Below are 25,308 nucleotides of genomic sequence, written 5' to 3'. Positions count from 1 at the left end.
GCTTAAAATCTACCAGGTGTTAGTGTAACTTCTCTGAAGTACAATTTATAAGTATTTGTTCCTTTACCACTAAATTGTAGACCTCTCACAGGTATCTACCTGGTTACCCTTGATTCAGCCTTCCAGTGACTTCACAGAATCATCTATAAAGTCGATCCATGCCTGAGTTGACCCCTTGTTAGTATTTTTAAACTTTTGCTTATATTCTATAGGACAGACCAGCTCAATGCGTGCCTCGTTAATGTGTGAATATAACTCTGCCACATCGCCTTCCAGTGTCAGCAGCCTATCCCTTTCTAATGTTGGAATCAGTTCCCACAGTAGGGATCCACAAAGGTAGGCACCCACCCTTCTCATCCTTGAGAGCTCTCTCATGAGATGCTTGCCACTTGTATATATCTCCCCCCTCCATATACTTTGGCACAATACTGGTAGGCAATCTAGAGCTATAGGCACCCCCAGCATTCACCTCTGTGTCTCTGTTGCTGCCATCATGTCCTTGGGACTTCATTCCCAATTTGACTCTCCTCTCCTCTAGGGCCAGTTTTCTTTCCTCCAGGGCCAGCTTCCTCTCTTGGATCTCTAAAAGGCTGAGCTGGGCCTCTAGGTCCTTGGGCCTCCTCACTGAAGTGTAACTCTTCTCACTCCCAGTTGTGGAGGTATGCTCCGAACAAACTATGGGGGCCACTTTCTCACCCTGCCGTCATACTCATCTCCACTGTCAGGGAAAATCTAATCTGCAATATGTGCTTGAGCTGCCGTGGCTTCCTCCCAGGCTCTGAGGGCCTTCTCCGGATCTTCTTTCTTGGCAGTGATCCCCAGACTGATTTTCCTGTCTCTGCACAGCATCCTCAAATTGTTGATCTTCAGTGTGGGCAGGATGACTAAGTCAATTTCCATATTTTCCATCCTTTGGAGACTCAGCAAAAACGTCTACCAAACTTGTTGTAACTTTTTGGCCAACTTTGTGACCTTTTACTGCAAGTCAGTAAACTCCTGGAAAATTGTGCCTTGGATATATAGAACTTGGCAAAATCTTTTAAACCTTTTTCTCAGTGTTGACTTGATGGATTTTCTTTGTATACCAACTTATTAATTGTCTGGTACAGCTAAACACAAGAACTGAATCCCACCACTAGGCACCAATGTAAGGATTGAACAGTGGTGGCTGGTGACATTTGAAAGTGGTGGGGCGTAAAACAATTGTGAAATTTCACTGTCGGGAGCGAGCGTATCGAGCGTGCCCGAACCACCTAAGGGGGGGTTTGGGGGGGTTTTCCCCCCAAGAAAATTTTGAAAAAAGAGTGGACAAATTGTGCATTTTCAAGCAAATTTGAGAAAGCAGGGAGGTTAATAAAGCAATTGTGAAAGTGCAGTTATTACATTAATAAAGAGATGTCATATAACATAGGTAGACGCATATTCAGTATAACCACAAAGCTTCATAATAGACTTCGCGATACAATGCATTTCTGAGTACCTCACAGATGCTTTTTATTTAACAAACAATTAAACAGGTTGCTAACTAGCAGCATTCAACATATTGTTCACTTTTTGTAGATAAAATCAGCACGTCTATCTTTAAGAGCAGCAAACTTTTCAATAACTTGAATGTTAGAATCTGGTATTCTTTTAACTAGGTCTCTCTCTATAGAGAGCATAGCTAAAGCATTCAGTCTTTCCTGAATCATGGTGTTCCTCAAGAATGTCTTTATTCTGTTCAAAGTGGAAAAACATCGTTCCGCCTCTGCTGTTGTCATTGGAGTGGTTATGACTATTTTTAGTAAAGCCACTGTCTCTGTAAGTGACTTTTCCATGTTAAGGTTCCGAATCAAAGCAAGCAAAGAAATTGCACCAGTGGCCTGCCGATATACACTCATACTGTAGAGTACAGTTAATTCAGTTCTCAAATCCTCTTTGTTGAGCATAGGGTAAGCTTCCACAGCCTTATTCAGTGCTTGCTCAGGGAAGGAGTTATCATATTTTGCAAACAAATCACTTTTCAGTAATGTGGCACTCACCAAATGGTTTGTAAAAGGAAAACGTCCCTTTGCCTGCACAGTTATAGTGTCACATATCTCTTTTGCAATTCGGACCAGACTGCTGATGTTTTTTCTGTGGTTGGAGAAAGTAGAATCATTTGGCAGTCTGCTATCTATGTTGTCAACCCCTTCTCTGACTTTGTTAATGCAGGTGACAAAGTCAGTGGTAGCTCTTTCCACACAGACAGTATCTATTTCACGTTTTTGTAACCTCTCATATAGTACGTCAACATGAGGCATTATGTCATGAAACAAAAACAGCAAAAACTGGAACTCCCTGTCTTGCAGTGTTCTAGCAAAGCCACGGGCCTCACTCCGAGTTTTATATTCAAAGTCATCATTGGCTTTTATGGTGTCGAAACATTTTTCATGGACAACCCTATGTTGGTATATTAGGCTGATTGTACGTATGTGAAAATTCCAACAAGTTGGGCCTCCCTTTGGAATCCTTCTGTTGACAATCGTATGAAGTACCTCCGTTCTTTTGGGGGAACGTGAGAAGAATGCTGCCATTCCTCCTACATCCATAAAGAATATCTGTGCCTCAGAGATCTTTCCTACTGCTTGTTGCATAATCAGATTAAGTTGGTGGGCATAGCAGTGCACATAATGGGCATTAGGGTACACATCTCTAATTTTTTTTTGTACTCCACCAGTGGTTCCACTCATTACTGCAGCACCATCATAGCTTTGTGCAATCAGTTTTTGTTTTTGAGGCTGCTCTGGAAAAATCAAGTTTAGTTCTTGTAGAATAGCTGAAGAAATGCTTTCTGCACTAGATTTTTTTTAATGTGTAAAACCATAGAACCTGTCCACAACTCTGCTGTCATTGTCAAGGTACCGAAAGATCAGTCCAGACTTTGTTTTAGTGAATACATCAGTGGTGTCATCAGTCTGAATAGCCACAAAGTCGGTGTTTTTCAACTCTTGCACAATATTGCTTTTTAAAATCTCTAGCATGCACTCAAACAGTTCATTTTGTATTATTTTAGAGGTGCCCTTGAAGACTGTAGCACTTGCTAGATGTGCTTCCATTTCATGGTCTATGCTAGCTATTAAATCCACAAAGCCTCTGAATATACCAGGATTTGCGGAACTTTGAGATTCATCATGCCCTTGTAATGCCAGTTCAAAAGCACCACAGAAATGAATGCAATCAATGATTTTTGATAGTATGTGTCTATTCCTATCAACTGCTTCATTGTGTTTCTTTATTGTTTTGCGGTAGGCGTCGGTTATGTGGGCTTCATTCGGTGTGTCTCCCAACATTCCCAGTCTCGTCAGGTTTTCCATATGTATTTTTGTGTGTGCATGCTTCTTTACTTTATCTGACAAATGTTTCAAGTCTTTCACCCCTTTTTTTGTCCAAGGAATTTCACCACCAAACAGCAAGCAGGGGAAGCAGAACAGAGTATTTGTTGAAGTACACCCTGTAAGCCAATCAACTTTTGTGTACCAGGTGTTTGAGAAAGAACGTGTGTAAATCTTCCCTCTGTCCTGGGAACTTTGTTGTAGGTTTAGGTCTGGCCGGTGGGGTCCTAGTTGTTTTACAATTAGTTTATCTTCACGTTTTAGTCCAATGAACGGCTTTGCAAGCAGTTGCTCTACTGTATTCATGGTGTTACCAATGTTAATGTTACTTGTCAATAATCAAGTACAACGTATGAGGTTTGGTGCATGTGGAGGCCACCCACCATGTAGACAACTTACATAGCCCTTAACTACTAGAATGTAAAATACAGCAGCAGTTTCCTTACCTTAAACGCTGGGGTTGTTGACTGTTGTAGAGGCGCAAGTGCAGCAAAGGAGGTTGGTGCCTCTTCTTCTTTGCTTTGAGGCTTTACCAGATGCTGAAAAGCAAATATAACAAAATGTAGTTGTGTCACCCAAACACGTAGACTGTTTATCATAAAGAACCACAGGCCTCGGATCATACATAAAACAGATTCATCCTGTGACTTCAGTGTTAAATTGTGCAGACGTTTGTACCTATTGCACAATACACATTGTCTTATTTGTTAAGATATGAGTCGAAATCTTAGTGACAATTGGAATCATGTAAGAAATCTGCTTCGGTCCAGGCAACAGATGCCCAAAAATATGCTATTGTGGGTGTAATTTATTCTTTATTGTAATGCCCATTTATTCTAAATAAAGCAATCTTTTTCTTTTTAAATGCAGCCCGTTTTCCTTAAAGGAAAATGGGATGCGTCCAGAAAATGAGGATATGGGTACTCCCTTGCCAAATCCCCTTTTGTTGTACATTATCATAATATGCAAACTTCCCTGAGCAGTTACGGTAACGTAAGCAGGCTTCGAGGTTCCAGTCTCGGCGTCGCGTTAGTGTCCTGTGATTTTGGGCAAATCACGTAATTTATTTTTCGCATATAAAACAACATGAATTTGACTTTACATAGGTGGCGCTCATGTAAAGAAAGCCTCCTTCCTGTTCAGGCCGAGTTTCGCTATATAAAATGCACGAAGAGATGAAAACAAGCATTAACAACACCAAAAAGAAGAGACAAATTGCCATTTAATGGCTGATTTCTACAAAGTGAATCCACAAAACGTGGATAAATGGCGGCTACCCCATTTAAACTGTGATTTTAGGGAAATATTTTAATTATCAAAAACGCCTTTATCATCACGTATGAAAGCGCTTTCAAACGTGTGAGGTCGGAAAACCAGTTGTACCAAATCCCACTGTGCTAGATTGAACAATAGACTATAATATTGCTCTGTAACATTGTGGGCCACGTGCAGGATTTACAGGAAAACTATCTTAGTATTATTAATTAGAACACACGGTTTCATAGGTCAGCGCAGTGGTTACAATTGCTTTATACTCACTCACAGACCATGCAGTTGACCTAAAATGTAAACATGGCCCCTGCTGGACATACATATCCCTTTTGATGTATACTTGTTATGAGGAGGTTGCATGGCACTTTTCGAGAATCGAGTACAATGCAACATCAGTGGTGTAACGTGTTACCTTTACAAACGCGACGTTTCTTGCAGGCTGGCCGCCACAGCACACAAGTGGTGCACAGAGAAGCTCACCATAGCCAGAAAGGGATGCAGTGTGAAATCCAGGGGCGTGCTGGTTTCAGAGACAGGGAGGCTGGGGAGGAGAGCGCCTGCGACTTTTTGAGGCAGTTGAAACGGAGGCCTGGGGATCTCCTTGCGTCACCAATATGTTCTGCCCAATACCCTACCAGATGTTTACTTCAAAAGTGAATTATCTAGGGTTTTAGGGACCTGTGATAGCTCCTAAGGCCAAGTATTTCCAAACATTGTTGCGTCCCATAACCTCTGTGCCAACATTTTCTAGACTGTCCTTACTTCAAGATCCTGGCTACTAAAGGGATAGACACAACACCAACATAGAGTGCTTACTCATAACATCACAAGTGTATGCTTGTCTGCAGAAAAACATTAAGGCTCACAAGGACCTGGTCCATTCATTGTATATCAGACAGGACTCTGTGACTCTATCACTTCTTGTTGACATCCACAGGTCGCGCACCTCCAGGCCCATAGAGTCAGAACAACCTTTCATCCTCACAGAGTCAATACAAGTGGAATCCCAAACCACTCCTACCAGCGTTGTTGTTATTAATCTGATATATCCACTGTAGGCACCCTTGGCTGTCCTGGCATCAGTGACACATGTCTGCTATTAATCTCATGTATGACACATGGAAAGAGGAATTAAGGAGCACACGTGTCAAGTACCCATGACCAGATATCACCTTCTTGTTCTCTCCAGATGCAGGGACACACACAATATTCATCACCTCCCCAGAGCATTGTTGGAGCAGTGCAATGTTTCGCTGTTTAATATTGCAGAAATATAATGCGTCAAGTTTACTATTCCGTCTGGGGCTTGGGGCATTGCAGCTGCACGCCTGTTCTGTGCATCACCACCCCCACGGCGCTGCTATAGGTGTGATATTGAGCTGCCTTCTGGTATATAGTTATCCTTCACACTGGAATGTTACAATTGATAAGAACATGTCATTGTCCAGAGCACTAAAGCATTTGTGAGCATTTTACAATGTTTTCAAATGCAGGCACATGGCAGTCGGTTATCCCAGCGGACGCACTTTAGTTGCTCTACGCCACCCCCATCATAGCCCCAAAGGTTCCCAGCAGGGCTAGTATGTGGCTATCGTTTGATAAAAAATACAGGGCAGGCGTTTCTATGCCTAATTGGAATATTTGCCTCAAATTATAAGTATTTTTTTTTAAATACCAAAAGGCCAATAGATATATAAAAAAGCAGAGGACCAAAAGGCAATTTATTTAGAGCACTATAGATTTGATCAATGGAGTATGTATATCAATAATAACTATTTTTATCTAATGTATAATTGCATCGTGCATTTGTACACAATCCATTTAGAAATGCTGCATTTCTAAATGGATTGTGTACATCACTGCAGCATGTACATTGCAGTTTCTTGTGGTAAGCTGTGGTTCATTTATAGCCGTGCTGGGGGAGAGGTCTTCGGGCGAAGACTCAGTCCGTGGCACTAGCAGCCTGGAGTCAGTGTATTTACATTCCAAGGTGGTGACTCGAGGCCCGAAGAGCTGTGGTCACGCCTGCGTGTTCTGCTCGGGCGAGTCTGGCTGAAGCAAGAACAACAGGCTGAAGTGCCCTGAACTTCAGGCAGGGCCTGCGCCCCACAGCCACACTTTACCCATAACTTTCTCTCTTGTCACCAGCTCCTGCTCCTTAGGGTCACAGCAGACTACTCCCCCCTTCCTCGAGGCATTTGGCCCGTAAAACACCATAAACCCCATAGTCCCACACTCCACAGCAGAGGCGCTGCACACACTGAGATGTAAGCTCAGTGGAACATGGTTGGTGAACTGGTAAGTGCTTCGAGGAAGAAAGGCCGGTGGTGGAGCTACTTTAATCTCTTATTTTTTTCGTTTCCAGCATTCGATTTTATAGTAAATGTGTATGGATGTGTAAGTGGCTGGCCGGTGAAGTCAATATTTTCAGACTTTTCTTTCGCCCTTTATTTAACAGAATAGAAATGTTCACTTGCTGATGTGTAAAAACACCCTAGCTGTGCTCTGCGGCCATGGTTAATTAACTATGTCTTCTATTTAAGTACCTTTAATTCCTCGTTTTCCACGAAACTGCTCCACGTCGTGGTAAACTTTGATGGTGGCTGTGACTGTCACTGCTGCTGTCCAGGCTAGTCTCGACTACTGAGAGTCTGAGAGAGGGAAGGTGGCCGATTTGCCCAGCAACGGCACAATGGACTGTCAATGGCCAATCAGTTGCATGGCTTAATTATAAACCATTACACTGATTGGCCATTGCTACGTTAGGCGCTGGGCGGGCCCTCCCACCCCTGCGGATTGCGGTGCCAACTGAACTCCAACCAAGCAAGTCAAAGTCATACCCCTCGGCTGCAGCAACCAATCCGGACGCAGATGCTGCTGTCGTAGGATTGGCGTCATGGCGTGAGCAGGCAAACTCGCCGCTCATTTTGCTCCTACTGGGATCTGCTGTTTTGGGCAACCCCCCAGTCACCTTGTGCTTGCTGTAGCAAAGCCACTATGTGCATGCTGGGTTCCTGGCCGAGAAAAGGCAGCCGGCCAAACCCAACATGCGCACGCCACCACACATTGCGCGCGGCTGCGCGCTCATCATTGAAAATCAATGCTGCCTCGAGTGCCTCCGAGTCCTGCCTGACGGACACGGAGTCCGAGTCGTTGTCACGTGATGTGACGCCGCGAGTGATGCGAGCGCGCCGCTTTAAATTATTAATACAAATTCAACTTTGAAAGTTGAAATTGTATTAATAATTTAAAGCGGCGTGCTCGAAATGTACACAAATAATTAAGTGGGGCAACGCCCCACTGCCCCAACACAAAAACCGCCACTGGGAATGAAGTGTATTATATGGTATGGTTGTGCGACCTTACAGTGTAATACAGTCGCAAAACTGTCTTAGGTCCAGTCAGGCTCATTTGTAAAACCTTTAACTCAACCCTGGCTAGCTGTGGCTTCAACAAGCAAGGCTTAAACAAAGGAAGTAGTGTAAAGCATTTAGAAGCACCAAACAAAGAAATAGAAAAGTCACACGTCACAAAAGAGATCAGGCACCCATTTATAAAAATAGATAATATTTTTATGATTTTTCATAAAAACATTGTATTTTTACGATTTTTTAGACACCAAGATTAGCAAAATCCATCAGTGGGTTCCGGAGATATAGATTTTAAGTAAAACTTAAATCTCAGCTTTCAGTCCAAAGCGCAAACAAGCATTGGTAACTGTGTAGTTGAGAAACTTTGAAAAAGTTTGAAAGAGTTGTGTTTGACTACTTCAACCCAAGTGGGACAACCAAATAGAACAGAGAGAAGGTCGGGGGGGAAGGGGGGCACTGACTAGTATTTGGACAGTTACCTGGTCACCAAAATCGCCTCAAGTCCAGGACTACACTTTCGATCAAGGGCCCATAGACTTCAATGGATGGGTCCTGATGCTGGGGATTCTGAAAGATGTTCTGGGTGCAGTTCGGAGAGGGGTGTCCTTGCGGTTATTCCTCGGTCCACAGGTAAGGTGGGGTGCTTTGGCCACAGGGGTGGGTGTCCCTCAAAGTTCTCTTTGAGCCAGTAGAAGGCTAGTTGTGGCTGGGCTACTGATCTCTGTACACAGTAGATCCATCTGTATCCTTTGGTGAAGACTGGTGTTCCTCTTTGGCAATCAATCTGGACTCAGACTGCACTCCTGGGTCTAGCAGGTTTGGATGCAGCTTTTGGCCATTGGAGATCAGTCTCTTGGGATGCCTAGCAGCGGTCAGTGGCGATTCGCAGAAAGTGGCTACTGACTTGCCAGAATGGGCTTCTTCAGCTTTGATGGCCCAAGTGCTGGTTCCAGGGACTCAGCTGACTGACCCTTGGAGACACTTCTTTGGTCTGCAGCTCAGGAGCCATAAGCTCAGTTCTCACTTTGCTTGCCCAAGGTGCTTAAGGTTTAGTCCAGCAGTTAGTGCAGCCTCTATTGCCTCTATTGCCAGGTCCATAGGTTAGCAGGGCAGTCATTCTGCCGTCTTTTCTTCAGTTCCAACATAGGCTGAGTTTCTAGGTGAAAGGGTGCCATATTTATGCCCAGAAAGTGCTCTGGGGGGGATGGTAAGGTCACTAGCCAATAGGCTACCAGGATCCCTCCCACCCTGTGAGGACTTCCAGCAACGGATGGCATCTAGCAATCCCAGAGTACACTATTCTGCCCTCTCCCAAAATGTCTAATCCCTTCCTTGAATGTTAGGAGCTTGGCAGCCCACCATGGAGGTGTGGGTACCTGTGGGCTAAACGACCACAGGAAAACAGGTTTGGCCACAGGTCTCCCCTCTCTGTTCTAGCCATCAGTCTGTCTACCTGACCAAAGGGGCAACCTTTCAAGAGTGTGAAAGCCATTTGCCCACTAAAGGCAGCTTTGCCTTTGATGCTTGCCTTTTGGCCCACCACCCTTAGTGGCTTCCTGCAAGGGAGTAGTAACACCTCTCCGTGCAGCAGGATTCTTTCATTCCTGGGAGTCATTCACATTACTCAGCAGGAGGCAAAATACTATCCAGTGGCCAGCAACCATGCAAAGCCACTGGAAAAGCTGGACAACAGAGTAGTAACTTGCTAAAGGTTGCCTTTCCTTAGAGGTGACATTAAACTTGACTTCGCCATCAAGTCGGGTTTATTGCCACGATTCATTTGATACCTTGAAGTACCCACTATAGTAATTCCATTCAGAAGTTAACCAGAGTGAGAGGTCAGATGATAACTCTGTGTTAGTCATGGGGATACTAACTTTTCCACAGCAAAAACGACAATTTGGAAGTTTTGCTGGTAGGACATGTTAAAAGTATATGCCCTACTTAAAAATATATAGCTCCCTGCCTTAGGGCGCTATCGGCCTTCATTGGGGAAGACTTACACATATTATTAAAAGTAGTGGGGGCTTTATCATTGGTTTAAATGCCAAAGTCGAAATAGCAGCGAAAAAATGCTCCTCCAGGCTGCAGTGACATGCTGGGAGCCATTAGCTACTTTGTCACACACAGGGTGGCATAACCAGTGAAGCAGCCCTGGGGAGACACTCTTTCTTACATGTCCTGGGTACCCTTGGTACTATACACTTGGGACTTATAAGTAAGTCAGCTTATGCCAATTGAGGGGAGCCAATTCAACACAGGTTTTGTAAGCTGTAAGAATACTGGTTAGCAGGCCCCAGTGCACTCTCAGAGTCAAAAACCCAGCAGCATCAGTCCAAAACTTTGGGGGTGATCGTGCATAAAGAGGCATTTCCTTATACTGGTGATGTGGACATAACTTTGGCAAGTTGATTTTGAACCCCTATGAAGTCAGGAGGTTCACCGTCGTCTGGAGGTTATCTCTAGGTGACTATGGCAAGCCTGCATTCAACAGCTACTCATGATGGTAGGGAAAACCTGGAATCCCCAACATCTTAAGGTGTTGTTGAGACCACTTCCATCACTTTCCTGAACACCCGAGTGGCACTTTTGAGGCAGAAGGGGAGCACAGCAACCTGAAAATGCTGCTGGCCTACAGTGAACCTCAAGTGGAGTCTGTGGGACAACAGGACGGGTACATGAAAGTAGGGTTCCTGCAAGTCCATAGCCACCATCCAATTGCCTGGATCCAGGGCAGACCCAATCTGGGCCAACATGAGCAGCTCGAATGTGTCCTTCCAAAAGAAAGCGTTCAGAGTGCAGAGATCTAAAATAGGACAAAGGCCTCTGTCCTCCTTCTGCACAAGGAAATAGCAGGAGTAACAGCCAGTCCCTATTTCTGGAGGCAGAACCTCCTTTATGGCTCCTTTGGCTAAAGGAGGATATGCCTCTTGAAGCACGATGGAGAGATAGTCCCCTAAAAGCCTCTGTAATGTGGGCAGAACATTGGGCAGGGCAAAATATAATGGCAGGGCATTGCCCTATTTTATGATATGAAGAACCCACCTGTCGGTCATTATAATTTGCCATGCTTGGAGGACATGCCTGATCCTGCCTCCAACAGAGTGGTTCGTGTGCCATTAAAGTAAAATAAAGCTGCTTGGAGGCTGATTCTGCAGGGGGAGGGGGCTGTGAAGTTTGCTGCCCCTGGTGGCCTGGTTTCTCTATGCTTGATCCCTGACACTGAAAGGGCTGGGGTGCCTATTGCAGAGTTGGTGGGTCTTCACTTTACCGCTACATCAAACCTCTGGAGTAGCTTCAAAAGGGGCAAAATTGTTGAAGGTACTGTCTAGCAAGAGTAGAAAGGCCTAAGGAATGTACTGTGGCCTGGCTTTCTTTGAAGCGTTCTAATGCTGCATTGACCTTTTCGCCAAACAAGTAAGATCCATGGAATGGCAACTCCATCAGTGAGGCCTGCACGTGCAAGAAAAGTCAGTGAATCTCATTGAAGCATGATGCCGAAGCACTACACTAATGGTGACTGCCCAAGCAATCAGTAGTGCCCAGTCCAGAGAGGATAATGTATTTGGCTGCATCCTAGACATTCTGGATTATTTAATCAATGTTGGTCCGAAATGCCTGTGGGACTGCTCCTACTAACCATGTCCCATATGGGACTTTCGCATGAGCAAACAGTTGGCACTGGCTGAACAGAGGGCTAGACTAGACGAAAAAGTTTGTTTCCCGAAAGCTTCAGTTCCTTTGACTCTCTGTTTGGGTGTTCGTAGGGAATGGATTGGGCCCTGCTGGAGTAAAGCTGAACCACCAGAATTTCTAGCGTTCTGTCTCATGAAGTCAGGGTTACCCAGCACTAGCCTGTGGCACCAGGCTACCTGCCTGCTCCCCGGTGGACAGGAACATGGCTTAGACGGGGGGCCATTAAGGTGTCAGTCAGGCCCTATTGCATAGAAGTAAAGGCTCAAAATGCTCCGAGGAAGCCTGCCCAGGTTCCAAGCTTCCATAAACATGATAAACATGTTAGTCTTAACTTCCAAACAAGTCAACTGCAAGTCTAATACCACAGCTGCGCATCTTATCACCACCTCAAAGGAAGCACTTGTCCAGGCCTCAATCACCTGAAAAGCAGGCATCACTGCACTCCATTGTTGCTAAATGATGTTGCAGGATATTGATTTTTAACTGCCCAACCTCATACAAAAAAGCTGAAATAAAAAAAAGCTCTATGATACAGCCATCATTATAGCACTTTTTTTAATGCTCGCAGGAGATAGAGTGTGGCAGGAGACAACACAGATGGCAGATTTGGGTAGGGGGGGCACTATGACATGGCTGCATGTCCGCGTCATATCACTTTTTTACTGGTGGGGGGTGGGTAACATGGACAATTGAGGGAGCGTGGACGGTTGGGAAGGGCAAAATGGGCAACAGGAGGGAGGGTAGGAGCAAGAGCAACACGGACAATTTGCAAGGCAACACAGACAATAGAAAGGAGAGTGGGGACAAGGCAACATTGATAATGGAAGGAGAGAGGGTGGTTGGGGAAAACACGTAGGGGGGAGAACATAGCTGCCAATTGTGCCCCATGTAGTGATGCACTGCTCCAGCCCATGTTTTCTTTTTTTTATTCTGCAAGTTTATTTATTTATTTAATGCAATTTTATATAGCACGAACATTACCCGAAGGTGTCAGAGTGCTTTACAAAAGAACCAGTTGCGTTATATAAGGACTTTGGATTATATGAGTTACAGAAGAGATATAAAACAGGAAAAAATTGCAAATGTACAAGTGGAGCGAAAGGAGGTGAAAATTGCAAATGTACAAGTTGTAAAGTCACTCAAGGAAGAGATACAAACAGATAATCTCTAAAATCACATAGGAATGGTAGTAAGTACAAAGGTCTACTACATATACAAGTGGTTAGAGCGCTTTACAAAAGGACCAGTTACATTAAATAAAGACTTCGGAGTACATGAGTTACATAAAAGATACAGACAGAACAACTCTAAAAACGCAAAAAAACAGTAGTCAGTACATACGCCTACTACAGATACTAGAGGTTAGAGTTGCATATATACAAGTTGAAGATTCACTCGAGGAGAAGAAACAAACAGAAGAAACTCTAAAATTACATAAGAACAGTAATAAGTAAATACGTCTCCTACAGATTCTTGTGGTTACAATTACATATATACAAGTTGCAAAACACTCAAGATTACATTTAAAAAGCGATTAGGGTTGGACAATTATATATTACAAATTTACAGAGCTTGCCATTTACAAGAGAATCAGTGAGAAACAAGTAAGAGAAGCAGATAGGGACAGGAAAGAGAGAGAAAACTGAGATGGGACCAGAAGTATAAACAATAGTCACAAACAGGGAGCAGATCCGTGGAGAAGGAGGACAGTCGATAGTTCGCCCAGCTGGAGACCAGCGGGATGGAGGAACGGACCACGTTCGCAAGATGGCAGACCAAGGACAAGAGCGACAACAGGAGACGGTCCCAAAATGGTGGGGCACACACGAGTCCCAGTGCAAGAGTTAGGAGGGCCAAGTTCGAAGAAAACCAGGGAGCTGACCCAACGGAGGAGGAACAAGAAGGGGAAAGGAGCCAGACAGTCAAAGGGGGGTTCAGGTGGTCTCCGAAGCACAGCTGTGCCATCCATGTGCAACAATCTCCGATCCATTCTCCCAGGTCGAAGGGAAGTTGTAGTCATGCTTAATAATAGAGAAAATAAGACAACAACTACAAGAATTCAAAGAAAATAACCTGGCTTCTGTTGTGTTCTACATTTGTCCCTGCGTGGACACCGTAGTCACCTTGCTAATTGTCCCAGCTGATACACCGTATCAGCTGGAACGTACGTGCCTTGACGTGATCAGCTGCCGTTTGTTTTGACAGTTGACAGCTGACCACGCAACGCACCACATGTTCTGCCGGCTCCGCTGTTGGAGCCTCCGTGTTGGTTTGAACAATAAAGTTGTTCTTCACGAAGACTTCGACTTCTTTCATTTCTACAAATTGGCGACGAGTGCCAACACGGGAACCCACGGAAGGAACACCTTTATGAGACTTTTGGTACGTCTTCTTTCAGGAGTGCCCTGGAGTATATAACGCTAAAGGACATTTTTTCGGTGCATAATTAATCGACATGTCAGCGTGGAACTGGTTAAATTTCCACTATATGAGAACCTAATAATAGTGATTACAGTGACTGTCAACTCTTCACATTTGAGGAAGGACCTTGAACTTTTGCGAGCTTCACGTATTCCATGCTTCGACAAGTGTGAGGTGAGCTGTTTGTCACGACTGTGTGAAGGCTTAGCTATTCCTTGTGTTCTGGAACCATATTCACAGCTGTTGCGCCTCAGCAGTGATTGTCAGTTTCAACGGCCTTAACTGTCATTCACCAACGTTCGTTTCCAACTGTCAACAGCTGAGCAGCGCGTCATCATTGAGAACTGTGCGCATGTGCGGCGTTACTACGTCATGACGTTTCCAGGACAACAGGAGCTAGAGTCAGCAGTCTAGCTTATGCACGCAACGTGACGGCCATTTTGAAATTGATTTTTCCTCCGTTCGAGTGTAAACACCGAGCACGTCTTCCGACGCGTGTTTGGAGCTTGACGGAAAATTTCAAATCGGAGTGCAGAACTTGCTGATAAAAGGTAAAATCCTGCTAGCGCTCCTGAATTCTAGTACATTAATAACTTTTAAAGCGACTACAACAGTGAAAGCTTACCGGCGCTCGTGTGTTTTAAGCATTTCTGACTTTTCAAGCAGCATTCAGCTCTTCAGCCTGCGTGTTAGCGGTGCCTGTGCAGATCCTAAATGATAAACAAAGACTTCAAGGTACCCTGCGACCATCATATTGCCTCCTCACTTTAAGTAATACTTTCTTCTAGCGTCCAAGTAATACACACCCTATGAGTGTACACCATTTAGTTATAACACTGAGCATCTTGTATGAAACAGTAGCCACAGTCACTAATTTTAAGCATCTTTACCTATCCTCTGACCGCTCAGTAGTCAACCTTCCTCCTTCAGTACCTGCAGCCGCAACATGGCCTCTGGCTGCATTTGGAATCTTTCTCCACCAGAGACATTCTTACGTGGGGGTGGTGAACCCACCCTTAAGTGGGAAGAGTGGAGGGAGTATTTTTTGAATTACATATCAACACTGGAGGAGGATGATGACGTAAAGCCAGAAAGAAAATACAAGATGCTAATGCATAGTCTAGGAGCAGGGGGAATTAAGGTTTACAACTCCATAAATAAAAAGATAAGAGCTGAGAATGAAGGCGATGTTTTCCTCAATGCCATAGACGATCTAAACACATATTATAAGCCCACTGTGTGCGTAGGGGTTGACCGCTACAAATTTTTTCATAGAAAACAGGGCAAGGAGGAATCAATAGACGATTACGTGTCTGTGTTGAAAAATCTTGCCATTAACTGTCGCTTCGGAGCACTGCATGACGAGTTTATACGCGACCAGATCGTAATGCAAGGGTCCAATGAAAACATCCAGGACAATTTGTGGGCTAAAGGCGAGTATCCTTTGCAAAATATAATTGATATTGCTCGCAAGGCCGAGCTTACAGGACGCTGTGCTAAGGCGATCCTCAGTGAGGAAAAGGATAAGAAATCCAGTGAAAGTGTAAGCAAAGTGACAGACCATAAACCAACTTCTAAACAAAATTGGGGCAGAAGCAGTCAAAAATTTGTTGGTCAAAAGCAGGAAACTAAAGTTTGGGGGCGTTGTTACAGATGTGGAAGCACATATCACCTGGCGAACGACCCTAAGTGCCCTGCTCGAGAGGTGAAATGTACCAATTGCGGACTGAAAGGTCACTTTGCCAAGGCATGCAACAGACGCAGAACCAAACAGGTGAAATTAGTGGCAGGAGATGATGAGAGCGCACAAGGGGAGCAGGAAGAGGTAGATATGAACATGTTCGTACTTAACATCGAAGAAGGAAGCAGGGGTGACAGTACTTATGTGAGCGCCACAAAGACAAAAAAACCTATGTGTGAAATGACTATAGGAGGAGTAAACATAAGTATTGTGGCGGATTCAGGGTCACCCTACACCATAGTAAATGAGAAAGTGTGGATAGCAAAGTTTAAAGACAAATTGGGTGACAAATTACACAAACCTGACATAAAGATAAAGTCATTCACGGGTGAACCAATTGAAGTGTGCGGTTTCCGAGAACTTTTGTTTGCCTACAAAGGAAGGGAAGCACAAAGCAAGCTCTATGTGTCAAAAGTGGGGCCATCGGTTCTAGGTTGGATGGACCAGGGAGAGCTAGGCATCATACTGGATTCAAGAAGACTTGACCCTGTACTGGTGGTGACAGAGTTGGAAGGTTCAAGTGAAAGCTTATGTCGCGAGTATCCACAGGTTTTCAGCAAAGAGATCGGTGCTCTAAAGGGTTATCAGCATAAGATCAGACTGAAACCAGTCACCATTCCAACTGTACACAAGGTACGTAACATACCTTTCGCCATCAAGGGAGAAGTCAAGAAGCAATTACAGAAACTGCTGGATGAAGGGATAATAGAGAGAGTAGAGGCGTCTGAATGGGTCGCACCTTTAGTTGTTGCTAAACGACCAAATGGCAAATTGAGGTTGTGTGTCGACTTACGTGATCTCAACAAGAACATTGTGATTGAACAGTACCCATTACCTAAAATAAATGAGATGCTCGCAACCACCTAGGGGGTACGGTGGTTTTCTACAATTGACCTAAAGTCAGCCTACCATCAAGTGCCACTCCACAAAGAGAGCAAAAAACTAACGACATTTATCACGCCATTTGGTTGCTATAGGTTCACGCGAGTACCGTTTGGGTTGGCCTCTGCAGCCGCTATGTTTCAGCGTTTAATGCACAATGTGTTTGATGGCGTTAGTGACATTTTGATCTTCCAAGACGACATTTTAGTCATGGGAAAGACGAAAGAAGAACATGATGTGAAGGTGAGACAGGTGCTAGATATTTTAAAACAAAAAGGGTTGACTGCCGAGTACAACAAATGTAAATTTGGATGCAGCTCCGTGAACTACCTAGGCCATCGCATAACTGGTGATGGCATAAGCCCCAAGAAAGAACTCATGGATGCTATACAAAATGCACCAGTACCGGCCAACAAGGATGAACTGAGATCGTTCCTTGGAATGGTAGAATTCTATTCTAGATTTGTTAGAAACTTTTCCCACAAGACATATGATCTAAGGCAACTTCTCAAGTTAAAGAACAAATTCATATGGTCAGAGGACTGTGACAGTAGCTTTAAGAACATTAAAGAGGAAATGTGTGCAGCTCTTCCCCTCAAGGGATTTGACACAAACCTAAATAGCTTCGTAACGACAGACGCAAGCAACAAAGGTTTGGGGGCGGTGCTTTCGCAAAAAGACATTGATGGGACAGAGTACACCATAGCCTTTGCATCACGCTCCCTCACACCCTCTGAAGAAAATTTTTCAGTAATTGAACGTGAAGCGTTAGCGTGTGTGTGGGCCTTGGAACACTTTAGACATTTTGTGTGGGGCCGCAAGGTTACCTTATGTACGGATCACAAGCCGTTGACAAAGGTCTTCACCACTAAAGGTTTGTACACTGCCTCACCACGTCTAGCTAGGCTATCTGTCCGGTTGTTTGATTATATTTATGAGATTGAATACGTGCCTGGAGTAAAAAATGTGGTCGCTGATTTTCTCAGTAGAATGCCAGTAAAGCATCAAAATCTTGAGACACCCACAGATGTGGAGGAAAATGCCATAGCTGCTGTCCTGGAGCAGATTGGTAACATATCCAGAGACGAATGGTTCAAGGAACAAGAAAAAGATGGAAATGTTAGACAGGTAATGACATTCGTGAAAAACGGCTGGTGCAACAAAAGAGAACTCAATGACCAACTACAAGCTTACTGGGAAGTTAAAAACGAACTGTCACTTGAAGACGGATTCCTTCTCAGAGGAGGGAGGTTCATACCTCCTTCCAGTCTTAGGAGCAAACTACTGTGTGCATGTCATGAGGGCCATCTAGGCATCAGCAAAACCAAAGAGAGAGTAAAAAATCTGTACTGGTGGCCTGGTGTTGGATTGGAGGTTGAACGAGCAGTTAGAGAGTGTGTACTATGCATGTCGGCAGACAAGACACAAGTCACATTTAGACCACCTCTTCATCCTATTACATGCCCTAACATGCCTTGGGAGAGGATAGGCATAGACGTAATGGGTCCCATCACTGAGGAACTTGAAAAATGGTATGTCGTTGTCATGATTGATCATTTCTCCAAGTGGCCAGAAGTGCTGTTCACTCAAAATCCTGAAGCGGTGAACATTGTGAAGTTCATGGACAGCATCTTCTGCCGCGAAGGTTTACCCAAGGTGGTTGTGAGTGACAACGGAACACAATTCACGTCAGATGTATTCCAAGAATACGTAAAAAGGCACAACATCTGCCACAAGACCACGTCAGTGTACCACCCGGCGGGGAACGGTGCGGTAGAACGTTTCAATAGAGTCATAAAGGGCATAATACAAATAGCCAAGAGCAATGGATTGCCATGGAAAAATGAAACTATGAAGACTGTATGGGCGTACAGGATCACCCCGTGCGAGTCTACAGGACACAGTCCATTTGAATTGATGCGAGGAAGAACGCCATTGTCGAAGGACAATGTGGGCTGGATCACGGCGGCGAGAAAAGTAGACTGGTCAGCTAAGTTGGTGCTAAATAAACTTGCCAAGTCACAAGCTAGGGCGAAGGCATACTATGACAAAACCCATGGTAGTAAGGCTGTAGAACTCAAAGAAGGGGACTATGTAAAGGTGAAGAAAAGTGGACACATCGCCAAAGGGCAAGAGAGGTATACCCCGCCGTACCAAGTCCAGAAAGTGTATTGCAACTCAGCACTTCTGAGTGACGGAAGGGTGTGGCATTTTTCGAAATTATCTGCAGTCAAGCATACTAGAGAAACACCTATCGGATCAGACTATCCCTGCCTTGAACCAGTTAACTCTCAGGGGTGCAGGCGAACCATAGACTACGACTCAGAGAGTGAGGTGCCCACGGAAGAGATGACTGGTGCAGACCCAGAAGTGTCGAGTCCACCTAATCCAATTTTGGCGCCTAGACCCGTGAAAGACGTGGTCAGACGGAAGTTACCCAAGACACCAAGTCTGGACAGTGCACCACTAGCCACCACAAGCAGAACAGGCAGACTCCTGGGTCCACCAGCTAGACTTAAGGACTTTGTGTGTGAATGAATCTCTTCTTCCCTTAGGGAAGGGGATGTGTTGTGTTCTACATTTGTCCCTGCGTGGACACCGTAGTCACCTTGCTAATTGTCCCAGCTGATACACCGTATCAGCTGGAACGTACGTGCCTTGACGTGATCAGCTGCCGTTTGTTTTGACAGTTGACAGCTGACCACGCAACGCACCACATGTTCTGCCGGCTCCGCTGTTGGAGCCTCCGTGTTGGTTTGAACAATAAAGTTGTTCTTCACGAAGACTTCGACTTCTTTCATTTCTACAGCTTCAGGCCTGGATCACATCATAACACATAGACCAGGGAAACTTGGCTGGACTAATGGACGTATATGAGGGAGCCAACTGAAAAGTATGCACCCTGGTAGACAGTTTATACACAAAGAAAAAAGTAGAGTTTAAAAAACAAGCAAACAAAGAGAAAAACATGAGGAAGGACGCAAGTAATGTGCCTATGCTCCAGGGGAGGGACAAACACACATAGAGGATGCAAGCCTACAGCAACCGACTAATACTAAGCACACAAACGAGCGTGACAATGAAGCCACCCAAGGATATTAATGGGCGTTCTCTAAGCCTGCAGATAGAAAATAAAATTTCTCAAAGAGACTGCGCCGTCTAGGGAAGACCTGAAAAAGGACTGCTTTACACTTGACCTATTAGTATTGAAGCAAGTTGGTGCTACTTTTGCAGCATGGCTGCCAAATTAGCATTCACGTCTTGAGAGGTAAAGTTTTCTTCCGTCTTCTGTGTTGATGACTGCGCTTTGGCTGCCTCGTCCTTTCTCTGTGTTTTTGGCGCGCGGGAAGCTCAGTCTAGTGTCTGTGTTACGAGAAGGGTTACGGTAGCTGTCACCATGGCCGCGAGGGGTGTCAGTAGGGAAACCTTGGACCTGGAGCTTGAGACCTTCGGACTGGAATATAACGAAGATGATGCAGTGCCTGAGAGGAGTGAGTTACGGTCGGGAGTTGGCGGGCTAAGAGCTTGAATAGGCATCCCTAGAAACGGAGATCGATAGTGTAGAAGCAACTAATCTTAATATTGTAAAGCTGTGAGGGTAGATTGTGCGTGAATGCATTTTGTAATTAAACCGTGACAATATTTTGCAGCTTAAAGCCCCCCTTGTCATATAGAAAAAAAAGCGCCTACAAATCGAAAGGCTTTGTGACTGAATGAATGAGGTGGAGTGAGTGAACCACCAATGCGGGATTGAGTTCGTGACTTGAGAAGGAAAAGTTGACTTGAAAGGAAGTAGCTAACGAGTGAGTGAGGGAATGGCAGATGAGAGTTAGTGATATATCAGGGACGTGAGAGAGGGGTAAATGACGAAAAGTTGAGCAAGTATCCATTGTTTTAGAGTGGCAGAAGAGGAAACGATGAATGGGACAGCTAAGGGATGGAGTTGCGGTTAGGTATGGAAAGTGAGTGAAGAGACTTAGGGACCATGTGGTGGGTGATTGAGAAAAGTGCACTCAAGCTATGTCTAAGGTCTGCCGGCATAACTGCAAAGTGACCAGCTATGCCATGCGTGACAGCTTCAGCCTTTTTTGTAATGAATTCAATAACTCCGAAATGTAAGTGTGAACAGGATTTATTCTAAATTGTGTTTACCCACACTTCAATATGGGCAAGATCTTTTGATTTCTCACATTGTAAGGTTAGACTTAAAGAAATATAAAACACACAGGTAGTATTACATGAAAATCCAAGTCTGGCTAAAAGTAATACGCATAATGTGGGGCCTCTTAGTGGCTATACTTGCCCCAGAGTGTCACTTAGTGATGGTCCTGTAAATAATGTACATCCAGTAACAGCAGTGAATAACTCCTTTCAAAGTTTGAGTAGTGTTATGGGGTCACTGATTTGAACTTGTTCACTTTGCCATAAAGCACAAGACTCCATTGGCAGTAAGTTGAAAAATGCTTAACTAATAAGAAACTGTCATGCTTTAAGCTGACTTGTGTAAAAGCGACAGTATGGCTAAAGTGGCCTTTGCTGGAAAAGAGTGAAAGTTGGCAATTGAAGCGATTAGTTCAGTAAGTATCAGGAAATTCCGAGCTCTAGTTTGCAGGGTTCATAATAACTTTAATACTGAACTTGATTGAGTAATTTCGGAATTGCTATGTGAAAAGCATATCCAGTCTTTAAACACTGTGGATCCCTTTTTGCATATTGGCAAACCTGTGAATGTTAACTCATATTTACATATTGGAATAACCTCTAAGGAAATAGCAATTGGTGTCTATAGTTGAAAGTTAAATAAGAAGTTGAACAATATTGAATGTGTAACAATAAGCTCACTGCTGTATTTAGGGAGAGGCATGCATCAGTCAAGTTCAGTATTGGAATTAGGCAGTATCTAGGGGTGTATTTTAGCAGAAAGCTATCTTTACTGTATTGTTGAGGCAGGCAAAACCTAATACTTCAGCATATCTCTTAAATGTTGACATAAATATTTAGAGAGGCACTCAATGGGGGCTGGATGCCCCCAAGCTTAATGCGATAGAAAAAATGTAACATGACCAATGATGGCTTACAATTCTATGTAGCTGTACAGCAAAAATATATATATAGCAAATAGTGTATAGAGATTTCGATCTGAGATGGACACCCTAACCTAATACTTTAGCATATCTCTTAAATGTTGACATCAATATTTAGAGAGGCACTCAATGGGGGCTGGATGCCCCCAAGCTTAATGCGATAGAAAAAATGTAACATGACCAATTATGGCTTACAATTCTATGTAGCTGTACAGCAAAAATATATATATAGCAAATAGTGTATAGAGATTTCGATCTGAGATGGACACCCTAACCGTTTTCCGCTTGCCAACTTGTATCTTCTTGTGCTTAACTGACCTGAGAAAGTATTTTTGAGACCTAGATTACTGAAACATAATGTGAGAGCATGCACAGAGGCTATTGGCTTTTACCATGTAGATCTAATGATTAAAGGCTATTAACATAGGCCTAATGAGTAAATGCTGGGTCACCTTGGCAGTGTTTTGTGAGCTGGCTGTGTGGAGATTAGACCACATTGATGATGATATTAACTTAAAACAAAGTAAACTTCTATGTCATTTATCTGGTATAAATGAGTGTTGGTTGATTGATTAACAATCGTTTTGATTTTGTAGAAAGATCTAGAACTCCTATTACTTGTAAATTTAAGCAGCAGATAACTGGGGCGGGGGGTGACGTTTTAACCAAAAAAACAGTCACCAGTTATAGTTAGCAGAGCTAACTATAACTTGTGCCCTGTCATACACTGCTTATGACCTCATATTTCATTACATGTTCTATGACATCATCCAAGCTTCTTTTATTCACGTCACGCTGTAAACTAGTATGGCATTAGGGGCCTGAAAGTAAGAAAAAAAAATAGCTCAGAATAAAATGAAGCATCATTAATGCCATCGCAGACACAACTCCCTTGGCTGCAGCAAGCATGTGTTATGTGCAACATTGACCCTATACTATACACTTCACAGGTAGCCTAGTTCACATTAACATCAATCACAGGTGGGTAACCCTTATTTCACACAGTGTTCAATATGTATACAACTGTTCAAAGAAAACTAAGTTCCTCAAGAGACTCAATATCTGTTCCAAAATGGATATGGATAGCTTTTATCTGTATCAAACCCCTCACAATCACCAAACCTACATTGAGAAATGAAGTTGATATGAGCAGCAAAGTTAGTTATGTAAACCGTGTTTTAACTCTATGGAGATAGTTTACTCTATACCACACTGTTTGTAGACAGTTAAACTCTCATAATAAATAAACAATGAGTAGTACAAATCTCCTTAGAACCGTGTACACTCTATGCAACATTTGTCAAAAAGACACTATTCGCTTAAAATAACCAAGATATGCAGGTGCTAAAGATCATACTACTTGCAGCCTTCATACTGTGGTGAAAACATTAGATAGCCAATCTTCTGAAGCAAAACAAGCACATGCAAATAGATTAGTTTGTTATGTAGAAATTGTCACGCTGAGACGATTCTGTCTAATAACTTAAGCCTCTTACAAAAAATAGTATCTACTACATAGAATCTTTGCCCGTTGGGAACTTTTTCTGCAGAGCCCAAAAACTTGTGTGGAACATACTGGACACATGTTGTCAACTGTCACCTGCACACACTTACTCTTCAATACAAAGATTTTTATCGTGTTCAGTACCTCTACACACCCATGATGCATTAGGAGCACATGCATTTTGTAAACACACCCATTAGCTGGACACATGCTGTTCAAAATTTGGTAGAAAAGTAATATGGAAGTAACCCGCCACTATGTAAAATATGAAACAAACTAAAACACTCATTGGATGATGTCATCTATGATATAATTTGGGATGTCATCGGTGAAGTCATAAATTATATCTTGGAACATATCTTGAGGGATGTTAATGTGATATCATAAGCAGTGCATGGCTGGGGCACAAGATCTAGTTAGCTCTGCTTATTATAACTGTTGAATTTCTGTGGGGTTTTTGAGTTCAAAATGTTAATGTTGTCACTGACATTCTCACCTAACTATAATGTCACCGTAACCTTATTTTCAGTGATTTTTAAATAAATATATATCTATCTATCTCTATCGTTCCACAAAAGCCACTTAATTCCTGTTGCACACTTTGCAGTACGGTTGCCTCCTTCGTGATAAGTGGCCATCACGTAAAATAATTTTTCAGCAAACATCCACTCAGTACATAGGAGCACTCTGCAGGTTCCAAATGTCTTTATTATAACCAAGTAAACTCGTTTCGGCGCTTTCAGTAGCTAACTGAATTTTAAATTAAACATTTTTGTGGGGTTAAGGAAATGGGTATAGTTCATTCATTCACATAAGGTTTATGAGGTCCCTAGACTTTAACATCATTCATTTTGTTCTATCAGCAGTGTTTGATTCCAATGCACTTATTTGAGTAGGATGCAATTTTATGCTGATATCTGTTGAGGTTTAATTATACTGTATAAGTAACCCACTTGGGTAAAGTGGTGTGATTATCCGGCTATATCTATAGAAGTGATGCATCCACAATAAGAGGATGGTGTTTTGTTTGTCTTCTTTTTTCTCTTTATTATTTTTTACACATTGTATCATACTGTTGAAGTGTTTGATGTATATGTTTCTTTGATGCTATTAATCTTATTAAGTAGATAATATTTTGGATGGAAGGTGGTACTAGGGGAACCTTATATTTTAATGTTAGAATTTGCACACTGCATTTTAAGTGTTTGTTTGAAGATGCAGTATCTGGTCTATGTAACAGCACTTGCCATTATTTTTAATAGAACAGCAATGGAAGAATTAGTTAAGAATCACATTTTGAGTTATTAAACTGATTGTGATTGTATTACTATTGTTTATTTGCTCCTTCTGTCTTTAAAGATTTGAGTTGATAGAGGCATAGATAATTATGCAACTAATTGCTCAGTATGGTGGAATATGGTAGTGTTACCAATAATGGAACTTATGAGTTGTGCCTCATCATCATTATAGACAAATCAATCGAGGGAGTCTAATAGTATGCATTTTAATTGAACATGAACTTTTTGCATGTTTAAAGATGGTGGTTACCTGCCAGTTACGTCTAGCACTTTGTATTCCTTCTGCTATGTTTATTACCTATAAGGTATTTGAAATTAGAAAATCGCGGTTACTGTCGTGAACAAGGTTGCGGCCGGCAACTAAAACACGTAGCTGTGTCATTCCTGAGCTTGGAAATAAAATTCTTGAAGTTTCACTGTGGAGTGCCAATGTAGTTTTTTGATGAGGAACGTTGTTTTGGGATATATTTATCAGTGGAAAAAAGCAAAAGTTAAGGGAACTTCACAGTTAGGTGAAAAAATCAGATAAGCATAAAATTTTAAACAAAATCACAGAAATTCGCCAATTATAATGATCTCCAGTAACTCTAACTCATCCAACCATTGGCCGTGTGGGGTTGGGCACAGGGCCTGGCCTGTGGCCAAGCCCTGCGCCAGGCCGGTCTCAGCTTCTAACTCCCCAGCGG

The 25,308-nt window shown here is 43.2% G+C and overlaps 1 protein-coding gene across 1 annotated transcript in view; it reads left to right on the top strand.

Moving 5' to 3' along the window:
- Positions 1–20,054: 20,054 nt before the first annotated feature.
- Positions 20,055–25,308, top strand: part of POLA2 (DNA polymerase alpha 2, accessory subunit) — a 284,968-nt gene continuing 279,714 nt past the window's right edge. The window contains exon 1 of the mRNA XM_085625754.1: positions 20,055–20,227. Coding sequence (XP_085481880.1) covers positions 20,134–20,227 — 94 coding nt within the window. The 5' untranslated portion in view covers positions 20,055–20,133. The remainder of the gene's footprint in view (positions 20,228–25,308) is intronic.

This window comes from Triturus cristatus, chromosome 9 (genome assembly GCF_964204655.1).
Source record: "Triturus cristatus chromosome 9, aTriCri1.1, whole genome shotgun sequence".
NCBI classification, from domain to species: domain Eukaryota; kingdom Metazoa; phylum Chordata; class Amphibia; order Caudata; family Salamandridae; genus Triturus; species Triturus cristatus.
This window is presented reverse-complemented; position numbering and strand designations above follow the sequence as displayed.